The sequence below is a fragment of the Medicago truncatula genome, chromosome 5 (assembly GCF_003473485.1).
Source record: "Medicago truncatula cultivar Jemalong A17 chromosome 5, MtrunA17r5.0-ANR, whole genome shotgun sequence".
Classification (NCBI taxonomy): Eukaryota; Viridiplantae; Streptophyta; class Magnoliopsida; order Fabales; family Fabaceae; genus Medicago; species Medicago truncatula.
In genome coordinates, this window is record NC_053046.1 from 37,475,576 (window position 1) to 37,490,474 (window position 14,899).

The 14,899-nt window shown below is 30.9% G+C and overlaps 3 protein-coding genes across 3 annotated transcripts; 2 read left to right on the forward strand and 1 right to left on the reverse strand.

Annotated features, from left to right (window-relative positions):
* Positions 1-1,721: 1,721 nt before the first annotated feature.
* LOC11424024 (protein transport protein Sec61 subunit gamma) lies at positions 1,722-3,795 on the reverse strand. Its single transcript, XM_003616720.4, has 3 exons — positions 3,597-3,795; positions 3,391-3,506; positions 1,722-1,939 (listed from the first exon to the last, which is right to left on the reverse strand). Exons 1-2 carry the CDS (start codon positions 3,688-3,690, stop codon positions 3,391-3,393), a joined length of 210 nt encoding a protein of 69 aa, XP_003616768.1. The 5' UTR covers positions 3,691-3,795; the 3' UTR covers positions 1,722-1,939.
* A 1,994-nt stretch (positions 3,796-5,789) lies between these two features.
* On the forward strand, positions 5,790-8,634 carry LOC11425566 (F-box/LRR-repeat protein At3g59200). Its single transcript, XM_039834215.1, has 4 exons — positions 5,790-6,824; positions 6,911-7,054; positions 7,156-7,443; positions 8,310-8,634. Exons 1-4 carry the CDS (start codon positions 5,961-5,963, stop codon positions 8,313-8,315), a joined length of 1,302 nt encoding a protein of 433 aa, XP_039690149.1. The 5' UTR covers positions 5,790-5,960; the 3' UTR covers positions 8,316-8,634.
* A 1,449-nt stretch (positions 8,635-10,083) lies between these two features.
* Positions 10,084-10,770, forward strand: LOC11423077 (heterogeneous nuclear ribonucleoprotein A1). The gene is made up of 2 exons (XM_003616722.4): positions 10,084-10,232; positions 10,308-10,770. The coding sequence occupies exons 1-2, from the start codon at positions 10,139-10,141 to the stop codon at positions 10,607-10,609; spliced, it is 396 nt and encodes a 131-aa protein (XP_003616770.1). The 5' UTR covers positions 10,084-10,138; the 3' UTR covers positions 10,610-10,770.
* Positions 10,771-14,899: the final 4,129 nt, after the last annotated feature.

Below are 14,899 nucleotides of genomic sequence, written 5' to 3' on the forward strand. Positions count from 1 at the left end.
GGACAGCAAACATGTCATCTATCTCATTAAAATAATGAATAGATCATTAAATTAGTCTTTGATTTTATAGGATACTTTCAAACACGTTCATGAGATTATGAATATTTGAAAAAGGACCGTAACTTTGTCGAATTTTATTCATGTTTTTCTTTCTAAAAAATATGTCAAGGTCTAAATTGATAGTAAATAGTTTAAGATAAAGACCAAATTGATAGTAAGTTGAAAAAATATAGGGACCTAATTGATAATAAATGGTTAAATTTGAGTGTTAATTTTGGTGGAGTAGTTTGACTTCTTAAAAAAATGGTTAAATTTGAGGATCAATTTGATAGTTTAATAAAGAAACGCTTTAGAAATATTCATAATCCCAATGACATATTTAAGAGTGTTTCACAAAGTCAGGGAGTAATTAGTGAATTATTCTTAAAATAATAATTGAAATTAAATAATTAAAACAAAAAGTAAAATAAGTCTGTGTTTTAAATTCTCTATAAATAATTTTTCTAAAAAATTATATTAATAGATAAATATTTCTAACAAATTTATAAAATATCATTTTATATATTAAATTAAACCGATTGTAGTGAAATCAATTTATGAGTGAAACAATTATTGGTCAGACTTAATTTACCATCCAGATAAACTTCAGATTATCATGGCCAATTTTCCCTATGAAACGGAGTCCCCTTATCTCTAGAAATCGAAGACTTAATAAAAAAAAATATTGTAGTTATTGTATCACCTCTTTTCTCCATTACATACTCGAGGATTGCACATCAGTGACATTATCACAAAAATATCACATGTCATTGACCAATTCAATTAACACATAAGATAATTCAAATACTTTCTCCTTTTCACATCCTCTTATGTTTTAAAAATAAATTATATTGCCACATGTCACAGTTAGATTGACCAATCTCATGTGATATTATGTCACTCAAGTGTAATCCCATATTAGAGGGGAAGAAAAGTGAAGGAAGATGATAGAATGTTCCACTCTATTCAATTTGTATATTTTTTTAGGCTAAAATATGGTTTTGATCCCTGCAAATATGTTTCATTTTAGTTTTAGTCCATGTAAATTTTTTTTTTGTTATTTTTGGTCACTACAATTTTGGCACCACTGTTCAGGAGTTGCAGCAATTTTTATGTTTTTAAGGGCTCCGGGAGCTTGTTTTTTTCAAGATAAAGAGCAGATAAGGGTGCCAAAATCTGATTGAAATATAACATGTTGCAGCTTTTGCCCATTTGGCCAGCAGTTTTGTTTTTTTCTTTCAGGTTTATTACTCACTTTTATCATTTAGTCCTAGATGCCAATCAACAGCTAACATTACCAAAGAAACACCCATTTGATCCTTAAAATGGGAGACATTGGGCAATTTATCTAAAATGGAAAAAACTGCAACCCTTGTGGTTGATTAATTTAGTCATGTAAGTGTCTCAAATAAAACTACTGTATTCAAAACATTTCAATTTCAAGAATCATTTTGAACTAAATAAACCAATGTTAATATTGTCCAAACTATGGTGGGAGTAGTTGAACTCTCAATTTAGCTATCACTCTACTTCTTAAACCGGTGTCATCAAGCCAATCTAATATCTCCAGAATCATTCTAAAATACTGATAATTTCACATACCAGAGTATCTAATCTCTAGAATTTTATTAACTAAATCGATATTTTATTCAATGAAACTATAAAACAAATAATCAAAAGCAAAAGCACAAATCCTTGTCTAAACTTTTTCCTCATTGAACAATTTGTCAAAAGTCTAACACATGGAAAAATAAAATTTTACATGTTCAATAAAACTGTAACCCTATCTTCCGATGATAAGAAATATGGAAAAAGAAAATCTGAAATACATAACTAAGATTAAGTTCTTCTGCCTCCTTCTGCTTCACAACATGAATTCCCGAGTCTAGTTTCCCCCATCCTGCAGAAATAACCATATGTTATGTACATCATTCATTTTACACACTATGCTCAAGACACGGAATTTTGAATCCTATAAGACATATGAGGCCATTCTGCTCGGCGCTCAATCACAGCAACCAAGTAATTTAAACGTCAACTAAATGTAAATAACAATCAAAAGAACTGTGCATAAACAAAACAGTTGACATCTATAACAGGCAAAATAAAGATAAAAATCATTATATCGAGAATAAAAATTAGTTCCAAAAACATCCTTTGACATATGTTGCTACAGCCTAATGTAAATACTAAATTCTCACATTGCTTTACATAAATAGTTTCGCAGGCTCATGAGGGAATAGGTAGTAAACAACCAGAGAGGTTATTAAGAAAACAATTCTACACATTCTCTAGTTTATGCTATGAAGAACTGACACAGACACAACACATCACTGACACTGGTAATAATTGGAAATATGGTATAATTAAATGTAATCAGAAGTTGCTGCATCTTGATGTTTACAATGCACGGATGCAACATTGGTAATAATTGGAAAAAATGGTATAATTGAATGTGATCAGAAGTGTCGATGATGCATAGTATTTATGTATCAATCAGTTGCTGCATTTTGGATGTTTACAATACATCATGATTGATGAATAACATCATGGCAATTGGCGATTGTCAATTGATGAATCATAAACCTTATTGTCGCAGATATGTTTATTTATAAATTAGAAGTTTAGAAATAGTAGTAGATTTAAAACAAAATTCACTTCTATCATTGACTTACTGTCAGTTTGTGATGCTAAAGAAAATTCAACATCAAAAGCAATACCATTTAGACGAACATTATAAAACCACAACCAATGCAGAGAAAATCACCAATCAATCATAACTAAGAACAAACTAAAACAATGCATTGTAAACATACATGCAAGCTACTTTTTTCCATTGTAAATCATACAAAAAATTATCACAAGTAAATCCATTATGCATGAAAATCATAAATACAACCAAACAGATCACCCACTTCAAAAATCCCCTGATTCATATTAAGATCTCAAATCAAATTGTCGATGTAGCACCGACACTTCCAATGGAAGATGTGTCTGGTGTCAAACACATGTGATCACATTAAACTAAACCATTTTTTTTTTCAAACTTTTAGCAGTTACCATGCATTGCAGCAAACATGCATGCTATTTTTCCTTTGTAAATCATAACAAAATCTCTCACAACTAAAACCCATTATGCATAAAAACCATAGTACACCCAAACAAAATACCCACTTCAAAAAAAACCTTAATTCAATCAAATTATTTCAAATTACCAACATTTACATCAGAAATTCATACAAACCAAATTCCATAATCAAACAAATTAAAAAAAATCACAAAACAAAGATAAAAAAAAATCATAATTTCAATACAAAAAACAAAGAAATAGATCAAAAATTGAAGTTTTACCTAACCAGATCCAACGATGATGTTGTTGATTGGAATAAAGATAAGCTTAACGAAAAACCCAACAAATCCCATCACAACGAAACCAATCGCGGTACGAACAGCAACCTTAGAGAATTCTACAAAACAACAAAATCACAATAAAAAATCAAGATCCACAATATAGAGATTTAAATCAAGTAAATCGAATTGAGAATTTAGGGTTATACCTTTGCGATCGGGTTTGTGGCAACGCTTAACGAGCCTAACGCTGTCTTTGGCGAATTCTCTGAGTGGATCGAAGACGGAATCAATGGCATCCATTTTCTCGCGAATTGAGAATTTGAAGTATGAGAAATTGAATCGAGTAGAATGAGAAGGTTTTTGTTGGTGAAGAAGATGAAATATGAATTGGTTGATATAAAGTTGACGAAAAAGAGAAAACAAATTTGGATGGGAAAACACGTATTGTGAACCAATAGTTTTATGACATGTTGGAAATTTTTTAGTGTGTTGACCAACAAATTGTTAGTTTCACATTCAAACATTTATTTTATTGATATTTTTTTTATTATCATTTTTTTGGGTAATTATCAAAAAAATATTAGTAGTTCCATAAAGATTATTTCCCAAAAAAAAGTAGTTCCATAAAGATATAATTAAAGTAAGATTTGATAAAATTTATTTTATTTTTTTAAAGAGGCTAAAAGTTAAATACAACAAACTTTAAAGTTCCATCAAAAAAAAAAAAAAAAAAACTTTAAAGTATGAATGCAAGGTCTGAGGTTCAAACCCATTTTTATGCATTGTCCATACCAACTGAGTTAAATTCGGTGTCTAAAAGGATTAAAAAGAGTTAAGTTATATTAAATTTTAAGTGGATAAAAATAACATGAAATTACATAGTAAAAATGTCAAATCAGTGCAGCAGAATAAGCTACCACAAATAAAAATTGACAAGAGTATTATATTTGTCGGTCTTCAACTACCATCATGAGTGAAGGTTTATGCTATCAAGTAATTGTTATAACAAAAGCTCTATATTACGAATTTTTTTAGCATTGTGCTCTTTTCACATAACCCAGATACAAGTCATCCAGATTACATGAAGACAAGACCAAATATCCTTCACGAACATATGTGCACCACCGAAATGTAAAGCATGGTCACTAATGTCAGTTGTATTTTTTTTTTTTTGTTACAATGTCAGTTGTATTAACTAAAGAGATTTCAATCCGACGAAAAACACAGTTTCAGATATTACCAAAGAAGTCATATCCAAGAAATAGATGATTAATTGTTTCCTTCTTTAAATACCATTACAAACATAGTAACGAAGCGGTAGGCACCACATTAGGGCAAAAAATATTATTCTTTGATGGGATTCTATAATTGAAAATCTCCAAGCAAATAACGATACTTTTAAAGGCATAACTTTATACCAAATTATGTGTGACAGAATATCAAAGTTGGAATATTCAACTCTAGTAAGAATCTGATAAGCACCCTTTACCAAATAACCATCAATGAAGTTTTATAACCAAACTCGTTTATCTGTCACGTTGTCCTGCAAAAAAATGATATTTAACAAAGAACCACATTGTTTCATTTAATCCTCTCCCATATAAAAAATTAAATAAAATAAAAGTCCTCTCCACCGCCATCATGCCTCTCCACCCCCAACATAGCCTCTTCATCTCAGCTATAGTAACACTGCTTTCAACACAAAGCTCAAATAGTCATGTAAACCTACACCATAAACACCCTCCCTCCAATCAAGGATCATTCTAGAATAAAGTAGTTTCTTCGTCATCCAAATTGCAACTAATCCCTTCTTTAAACCAATTTCCCTCACCACTTGACTCCCCTTCACCAAGCACACAAATCCTTCCACCACATTGACGCTTTACTCCCTCCTCTCCTAATACGATTATTATATTTGAAAATTGAACTCAAGTTCCAGATTCTTCTTAGTTTAAAGAAGAGTTCTAGTTTGCAATCTAAATCAATTGTTGAGGATAAACTTTGCCCGCGTTCTAATTTATAAAGTAAAACTAAAACATAAATAAAAAGACGTAATTTAGCCTAAAATCTATCCTTCATCCTCTAAAAAATCTATCTCTTTGTAAGAATTTGGATTCTCTCAATTTTTCTTAAATGAAATCTCAACCTTCAAACATATGAGAGAAAACTAAAGTTAAATTACTAAGAAAAGTAGTAGGAGCATTTTAACCATGTAGATTGAAAATGGAGAAAAGTCGACAAAATTTTCATGAGAGAATTGTAATCCTCTTCCTCTTTGTGTACATGCCTCTTCATTTCCTAACTAATTAAAAAAACTCTCCTACTTTACATTTTACATATAGCTAGTCTATAGCACCGCCAAACCGCCACCGCCCACTATCTCAAACAATTAACTTTACCAAATGGTTATCATCTTCTTTTTAACTTCATATCATACTTTCCCACCGTATTTCACCGTCACTGTAAAATCCTACCACCGTTCATATTTCCTCTCCTTTAGGTACGTTTTCCTCTTCCATTTCACCTCTAATTTTATTTACATTTCCCATATCCCACATTAAAACCCTTGCATGGCCAAAAGAAAACTAGAACTAGAAGAACAAGTTGATAGGATCAGTAGTTTACACAATGAAGTACTTGCTAATATCCTTTCATTCCTACCAACAAAAGAAGCTATTGCTACTAGTGTTTTGTCACGTAGGTGGGTTTCTCTTTGGACACTTACTAATTCTCTTCATTTCCCAGAAAATTGTCCAACAAGAAATAACTTTGTTCAAATTGTGAAAAGTGTCTTAGCTCAAAGAAAACCAAGTTGTATGAAAAGAGTTTCATTCTCTATCCACAATAACTGTTATATCCCACACTTGGTTAGTTCAATAGTTTGCATGGCAAGTAAACAAAAAGTTGAGGAGATAGATCTTTCTTTATATAGTTTAAAAGTTTATTTGCCTTGTGAGATTTTCGCTTGCGAAACACTCGTTGTTTTGAAGTTGGTTGGGAGATTTTACCTGAACCTTCCTTCTCATCTTCATCTTCCTTTGCTGAAGATTTTGCATTTATGTATTTCGTGCATTGTTGAAGATAAAGCTCTTATGAAGCTTTTCTATGGCTGTCCTGTTCTTGAGGAACTTTACTACGAGGATGTCGAGTTTAAATGTAGCTCTTTGTTTGGAATATGTGTGCCTACATTGAAGAGGTTACATGTTAGGAGTTTTGATGAAAAAATTCATATTAACACTCCTCTTCTTGAGTACCTTGTACTTGAAGAAACTAAGGCGAGTAATTATGAGGTTGAGAATTTGAACAAATTGAAAGAAGCACGTATTGGTATCTATTTTGATCATGAAAATAAAGAAGTAAAACAAAATATATCAAATCTCCTCAATGGCATTCATAAAACCAGGTTTCTTTGCTTAGATATGGATTCCACAGAGGTAAGAGCCCTATTTACCGATATTTTTAATATAGGAATTGTGTCTTATTTTTCATAACTCTTTTGTTATTTTTATCCATGTTGCAGGTGCTTACTTATGCTTGTCTAGAATTTCCAACATTTAACAATTTGGGTTATCTACAATTATATTTAAAAACCTTTAACTCACATTTTCTAGTTAAACTGTTACTAGAAAAATGCCCCAATCTTGATGTTCTTGAGATTATTAAGGTTGGTTTACTCTTGAGATTTGGTTAATTATCGGTTAACTTTTTTAATTTACTTTCTTTTTCTCATGACAATTATAGATGTTTTGTGATCTCTTTTGACAGGTTGATGACCTATGCGATAATGAAATTAAATGGGCAGAACCAACAATAGTTCCTAGCTGTCTTTCATCACACCTTACTACTTTCATATTCAGAGATTATGAAGGCACGGATGAAGAGTTTGAACTTATAAGGTACATTTTGAAGAGTGGAAAAGTGCTTGAGAGGACCACAATTTATTTCGGAAGTAGCTGGGAACCAAGCGAGGCAAGAGATGCTGTGTCGGAATTATGTTCCTTGCCAAAAGCCTCAAAAGATAACAGGATTATGTGCTTCGAAGTTGCCTTGATGGTATGGATTACTTCCTTATCTATTTTTAGACACTTAACGAGTTTAAGCTTGTGTAGATTTAATGTGTGTATGAATTTAGTTCTATTTTTATCCATTCGGATATGGATGTCCTAAGATTTCTAGATGTCGCACGCTTATGAATTGTTGTAAAATTGCATTAGGGACAACAAAATAACGTGTCTTGTTGTCTCTTTATGGCGCGACTCCTTCAATGTTATTGATTTTTTATGATTCTATAATCTATATGTTAATTTTCATTGTTTTGAATTAGGTGAATTTCTGTTGATGATGTATGTTATATGTTGATTATGAATTGATTTTGTTATTGATGACGATTTTTTTTTCCTAATTTGTATTTTGCTTTGCTGAACTATTAATCGATTTCGTGTAGATAGTTAATTGATCAGGTTATAATTTAATAGATTTGTAGGTTAATCGAATAGAAGATGAATGGTTGTAAAAAAATAGTTGAAGTGATGAGTTCATATAATTTTTATATGATGATAGTCGATTAGGCAACACAGTTAATTGATTAGATGTTAGAGAGGTGCAAGAAGTAGGCTAAGATATAATCATATAATCCTAGGGAAATTGTGGAATAAAAAATCTTGAGAGTTAAGACTAATTGTGAATGGCTTGGATGTGATGAATAATTGTGTAAACTTAAGATAATGAATTGGTATGTTAAGATTAATTTATTCTGGTGATCATTAAGGTTGATTTATTAGGGTGATTTTCCAAATTAGGGAATACCCTTGAGTGTGTTAGTCGATTAAATGGTTTCGTTAATCGATTGTTAAGTTAAATGATTGATTCAGTATCTATTAGGTAATGATCCAATATGATTGTTGCATTCTTAATTGCAGGCATAATTATGTTCTCTGTGCTAGTCTGCAGCATTGTATCATCTCGAAGTTTTTTGTTGGTTTTAGTTTCTGTGTTTCTCGGGTGCTCGCATGCTTAGACTGCCTCCACTTTTCTGCTGCGTTTTTCTTTTGGGTTATGTGATCTGTATAGTTCTGGTAGGGTACTTTGTAATTTTCTCTTGTTTATGGCTGGGTGTTGTGTTGTGTTTTCAACGGGCCGATTTGTGTGCATGTATGCCTTGGTAGCTGCTTGTACAGTTTAATGTACTCTCGGATGTCTATTTCAAAAACGTCTTGTGCTCGAAATAGTCTATTTCAATGAAGATGTTAGCTGTTAAAAAAATTATAGTGTTTGTGTTTCAATACTTGTAATAAAAAAAGTCATAATCATCCCTTTTGAAGTGTATAACTTCTTGTGGCTTCCATAAAAAGAACTATGGAGCGCTGCTGTTTTTGAAGGGTCAGGGATAATCATAAAAACAATGGGTTTATTGCAATAAAGATGATTAATTGCTTTGGCTTTCTAGGGCTGATTTTGTTTGTGGGCTAATGTGCTGCGAAATTTATTAGTGCTGGGATTTAGCAGCATCTATTAAATAACATTGATAGTGCTGGGAGTTAGTGTTGGATCCTCTCATTTTTATAAGGTCAAGATTTCACTAGAGTTCACTTGCAATTATGTCTCACCTTTTCTATTCCCTCCAATTCTATTTATAAGAAATACTTGATTTTTTTGATTCATTGCATAAATGATGTAGTTGGTCTATATTCTAGACATGATACATCAATTACTCAATTAATCTAAAAAGTCAAAAAAAAATTATAGATAAGATCAGAGAGAATATTATGCAATGTCTCTATCAAATAAGTTAAAGACAATCAAATAATTTCTTTAATCCCACTGGTTTAAGATGTGTAATTACAAAGTATAGTGGGTTTGAAAACAGTAGAAGATTAACATTGATCAAAATACGAAAAATTGAGACCACATGATTTGCCGTGATACCTACAAATCAATTGCAGGAAAGTTAGGTAAAATGTCATGAACATTATTCCAAATATAATTTTCCAAATACACTTGCTAATGGGTCAGAACATTATTCATACAATAATCAAGTTTTTATCTCCAAACAAGAGAAATTGACTAGAGAAAAACAAAATTCACCAATTTCCTTTCTCATCATCCTAAACATAAACAAAACACAAATAATTTGTATATGCAAATGAAGAGGGACTAGGAAAACCAATAACATATTTTATTTCAGTGATTTAACAAATTCTATATTTTGGTTCATAGTCTAAAAGACAAAACATTCAACACATTAACATCCGACATGTTCACACATAAAATTGTTTTCAACCTTATAAAATGTTTTCTTGAACTTTTGAAATATATAGGAGATTGTTGGTTATGTTATAGTATTTCAAAATTATTTTTATCAATTGATATATTGAAATATTATATCAATGATTTTTACTCCACCGCTGGGATTCATTACTTAGCATTTTGAATAATAATAACTTGCAATTATGTCTCACCTTTTCTATATGATTTCCTTACATTGGTGTTATGGTTTTATCAATTGTGAACAATTTATTTGGCCTTTTATTCTTTAGAGCTATGCCACCATTTGGCTTTTGCATGCACAATAGGTGTTGATGACCCCACTATTCTCACAAACAACCAAATTGTTCTTATACAATGTGTATATTATCTAATCACTAATCATATTCTATTTGTTGTTCTTATATTTATCTTGTCTCATGGTCACTATAAATATCTTATATGTGAATTCATATTTGACTACAATTGAACTCTTTGATCAAGAATGAAAATCAAACCTTTTATCTTCGTGTTTTTTCTTTGTTCACTAATTATCATCTCTGTTATCGCAATTAGGCCATCAAAAGATGAGAAACAATGTATATATACAAATTGTTTGCACAATTACATCCTTATGTTAGTATATTCAATAATTGTGTTTGTTTGATTTGCAGCTGGTGTAACTGAAGAATCAAAGACAAAATTTTTGGTAGATAAGGATGGAGGTCGAGGAGAAGGTGGACACGATGGAGACTGGGGAGGGGGAATGCATAGCAATGTAGATTGGGAAACTTTAGAACAAGAAGGATTCGGGGAAGAACCAGAAGAAGGAGGTTCAAGAGGAGGAGGAGAAAACGGCAAATTTGGAGAAGGCGAAGGATGGGAAAACGAAGGAGGAGGAGGAGGAGGAGAAGGAGGAGGAGGAGAAGAAGAAGAAGGGTTCAGCGAATATGAAGAGACCGGAGAATATCCTTGAAAACTATAAGCATGCATGTGTGTGTTCAACTAGCTGTTATACTTTCAATCATTAATTGTGTAATGTTCGATAACTCAATAGTGATCAAAATGCTAAAATGACATGAAGTATTGTGTAATGCTTAGGCGATTTTTTATGTCAAATGAAGAAGTATTGAAAAACATAGCACTACATGAAATACTATAACTCATTACGCAACAAGTCAAGAACCAAAATCCCCTAAAAAGAAGAAGTCAAGAATCAAAATAAATACGCAAACATGGCTTATATCAAAAAGAAATACACTGCAATTGTTATGAAAAAAGAAAAATACATTGAAATAAGAAGGAACAAATTCAACCAAAATAAGTGGGAGAAATTTGAGGAGCACACAATAACAAAACAAGATAGGTGGAGATATCATCTCCAATTCCAAAATTCATATAACCAACCAAAATATGACCTTAATATAATCATCTACATCGCATTCGAGCATGCTAAATGTCCTTTAATAGTCCGGATTTAAAGGACAATTAAATCAATTTTTTTTATCAAGTAATTTAATGACTAAAAATTCGACTCCTTTGTATATTATACAAGGTCTCTATCAAATGAGTTAAACTTATAAAGACGATTAAATCATTTCGTGGGTTTGAAAACAATAGAAGATTGACATCGATCAAAATACGAAAAATTGAGACCACATGATTTTCCGTATTACCCACAAATCAATTGCAGGAAAATTAGGTAGAATGTCATGAAACCGAAGTTTAGGCTTGAAGTAGAAACAGGAATGTTTTACCATTTCCTAATTATGTACAATTTTCCAAATACACTTGCAAATTGGTCAGAACATTATTCATACAATAATCATGTTTTTATCTCCAAACAAGAGAAATTCACTAGAGAAAAACAAAATTCACCAATTTCCTTTCTCATCATTCTAAACATAAACACACAAAAAAAACACAAATAATTTGTATATGCAAATAAAGAGGGACTAGGAAAACCAGTAACAAATTTTTTATATCAATGATTTAACAAATGATTATTGTCTTCCTAAAGACCATTTACAAAGAGTTACCCAAAAAAAGTTTAGGTGAGTTGGACTCATATGAACCCTTACAACCGGAAATTTAATCCAACGTATGAGTCAACTTTTTATTATCCGAGTCAATTTTTCGACGCCATATTCTGGCAATCTCTAACCCCATATAATCAACCCCACACCAAAATATAGTAAATTGAAAAAAATAAAAAAACTATAAAAAAAACTATAGTCTATTTTATTAACAAAAAAACTATAGACTATAAAAATGACTAAATAAGAAGATAGAAATGAAAAAATAAAATAAAAAAATGCCTGGCTTTCCCGTGTACACCGCAAGTGATGAATTTTCCACCACAAATGAGATCGATCCTAGTCCTCAAAACCATACCTCGTACAAACAAAGACACACCAAACATTCTTAAACAATTGAAAATGAATCTTTGTGAAGTCCATGAATAGTTTCTTCTTATTCCACTTTTTCACCAATGCTTTGCTTAAAGACCCAAACAGTGATTCCCGAAGGAGAAAGTATCCTTCATGGGTTTGGAAATTTTCTTGTTAGCATTGCATCTAGATCAATGTGGGATAAAAATATGAAGGGAAATTTATTTGGGTTATTGTGTGCATAAAGAAAAAGAAGAATGAGTTGTGAAGAAATGAAGGGGGAAGATGAAATGTTACAGAGTTACAACTTTAAGGGGTGGTGGCGGCTGTAAAAAAGGGTAGAGTAGGGTTTGTTACAGAATAATGTACTGAAATGAGAGTCCAAATGGGGGTGTGTAGGGTACCCCTATTCTATTGGCAGTGTAGGGCTTATTTGTTTAAAGTAAATGGGCTTAATAGTCCAAGATCAATTTCTTTTGGAAAATTGCCCTTCTCATTATCGATTTTTCTCATTTTTCAGCGTGAGTTAGTTCACATTGACACTTTTAAGATCGATTTAATCACTTTTTAAGTCAGTTTAATGAATCTTAAAAGTGTTAGTGGTGGATTAACTCACGCTAAAAAATATCGAGCATAATCTAATTCATGCTGAATCAAGAGAATAAACAATTTTAAAAGAGAGAAGAGCAATTTTCTCTCTCTTTTAGGTTTAATTCACCAAAACTTAGTTTTTTGATACAAACACCGTCAGCTATTCTACTCCTCAGTCCTTTTTAGAAATATATACTAATAAATGATTTGAATAATTATCTAAGGTCCTTATGCATAGTTTTTTTATAAATTAAAATTAAAATGATTGTTACTACTTTTAGAAGGATTGGAATTGATCATGAACGTATAAAATTGATTCTGATATATTTGGTTGTTGTCGAGTAGAATTAATGTTGCATTCATAATTGATTATACTTGAAGTTAAGATTTGTTAGTTTTGATTCCATATTTGATTTTCAGACACATATTTATAGTTCAACTCAGTTTTACACGAATGTATCCATACACAAAAAACTTTTAGTTGTAATTTTTTTTTTAATCAAAATCAATTTTAAATAATTAATTCTATCAAAATCAATTATTCACACCTCACAACCATACACACGCTAAATGAGTTTGGATATCATCCAAAACGTTAATTTAAAGGACGAAAGATCACAAACACAATTATACATTCAAATATTTGAGCAATGTGAGACTTCAATACTCACCCTCATATCTAATAATCGCAATGCAATCATTAACTTGACTTTAATACCATGTTAAATTGGTCTGAATGATCTTATCCTAAAAACTATCTTAAAAAATGATAATGTCTAGTTGTCCACATACTTTAATACATTTGAATTTGTATTAGAGTTTTACATTGCTTGGATTTTCAAACCGCTAACGTATAAATGGGTCAATATCCTCTCCATTTATAAATTTTTTCATTTGTTCCATTTAGAGAGATAAAGACACATAAAAAGTAAAAAATAATTAATGATGGTGGGATCCACTTAGTGATAGGACCCACCACTTATTTTTTGTGTCTATCTCTCTCCAAATTGCAACAAATAGAAAAATTTATAAATGGAGAGGATCTTGACCCGTATGAATATGTCTTATCACCTCATAATTTAAACTATTTTTTTTTTATATTCAAACTCTTTTTAAAAAAGTGCTACATACAACCATTAGCATTTTTATCATTTTAAAGACACCCCACGAGTAAGATGGGAAGCACTCGTTCTATGGTCTAGCATACAATATAGCACCATCATTTATTACACCATTTTCCATTTTTGCTTACCTTTTTTTTCCCTACTACAATTTTCCGTAGAAAATAATTCTACTAAATATTTTGTTATTTTTTAATAGATATTCCTTGTGTTTGCAACTTATTTTGCATGTGGGATTCATGCTTATTAGCAACTATGGAGTGGATGTGAGAATAAAAGTTCAAGCAAGTTATCTTTATTTTAAATTTAAAAAGTGTTGTGGAGTATTTAACTTGTCGGTCAATGATAGAACCAATTCAATTTCCTTTTTATGTCATAATACTTTATCATCGTTATATAACAATTTTTATCTGAAATTTTCTAAGAGACATACTAATATGGTTTCTCCCAGCTTTATTAAGATGAGTTATATACAACTTTATTTTAATATTTTCTATCAATCCTTTTATTATTAATGATATGAATTAGTTTTCTCCAGTAAAAATATGTATGGTTGTATCCAGGGGCGGTTTCACCGCCCGCCGACTCCGGGCGGTCGTCCGGGTTCGATCAATAATTTTTGCACATTAGATCTAACCTAAAAGTTCATTAACACATTTACAAAAAGAAAAATTTGGGCAATCTCAAAATTATTACACACAAATAGGTCTCAGAATTTTATTTAACACACTATTGACGGGTTCATCTCTCTTATTTTAACAGGTTAATTGTTCAAATTGACCCTGTAATATACTTTATGTCTGAAAAATGACCCAATAAAATATAAAACATATATTCTAGCATTGTAACTTGAATTTCTTCTTATTTTTGACCACCCCTATAATATACGTGTAGTCTAAAAATGTGATCTACATGTTGAATTTTTTCACTATTTTTTCATACATGTTTAGCACGTTAAAATATAGCTTTACACAAAAAATTAAATTTCTTCGACCAGGGATAAATTAATTATAAATTTTTATTCCCTCATAATTATGAATTCTTAAACTAACTTATAATTAATTTGTATCTCGTTTAAAAACTATAAAATTTTATTGTGAAGGTTCTTATCATGTTCTAGTCATGCCTACAAAATTAGGGAACTAAATTTGACTTATGAGTATA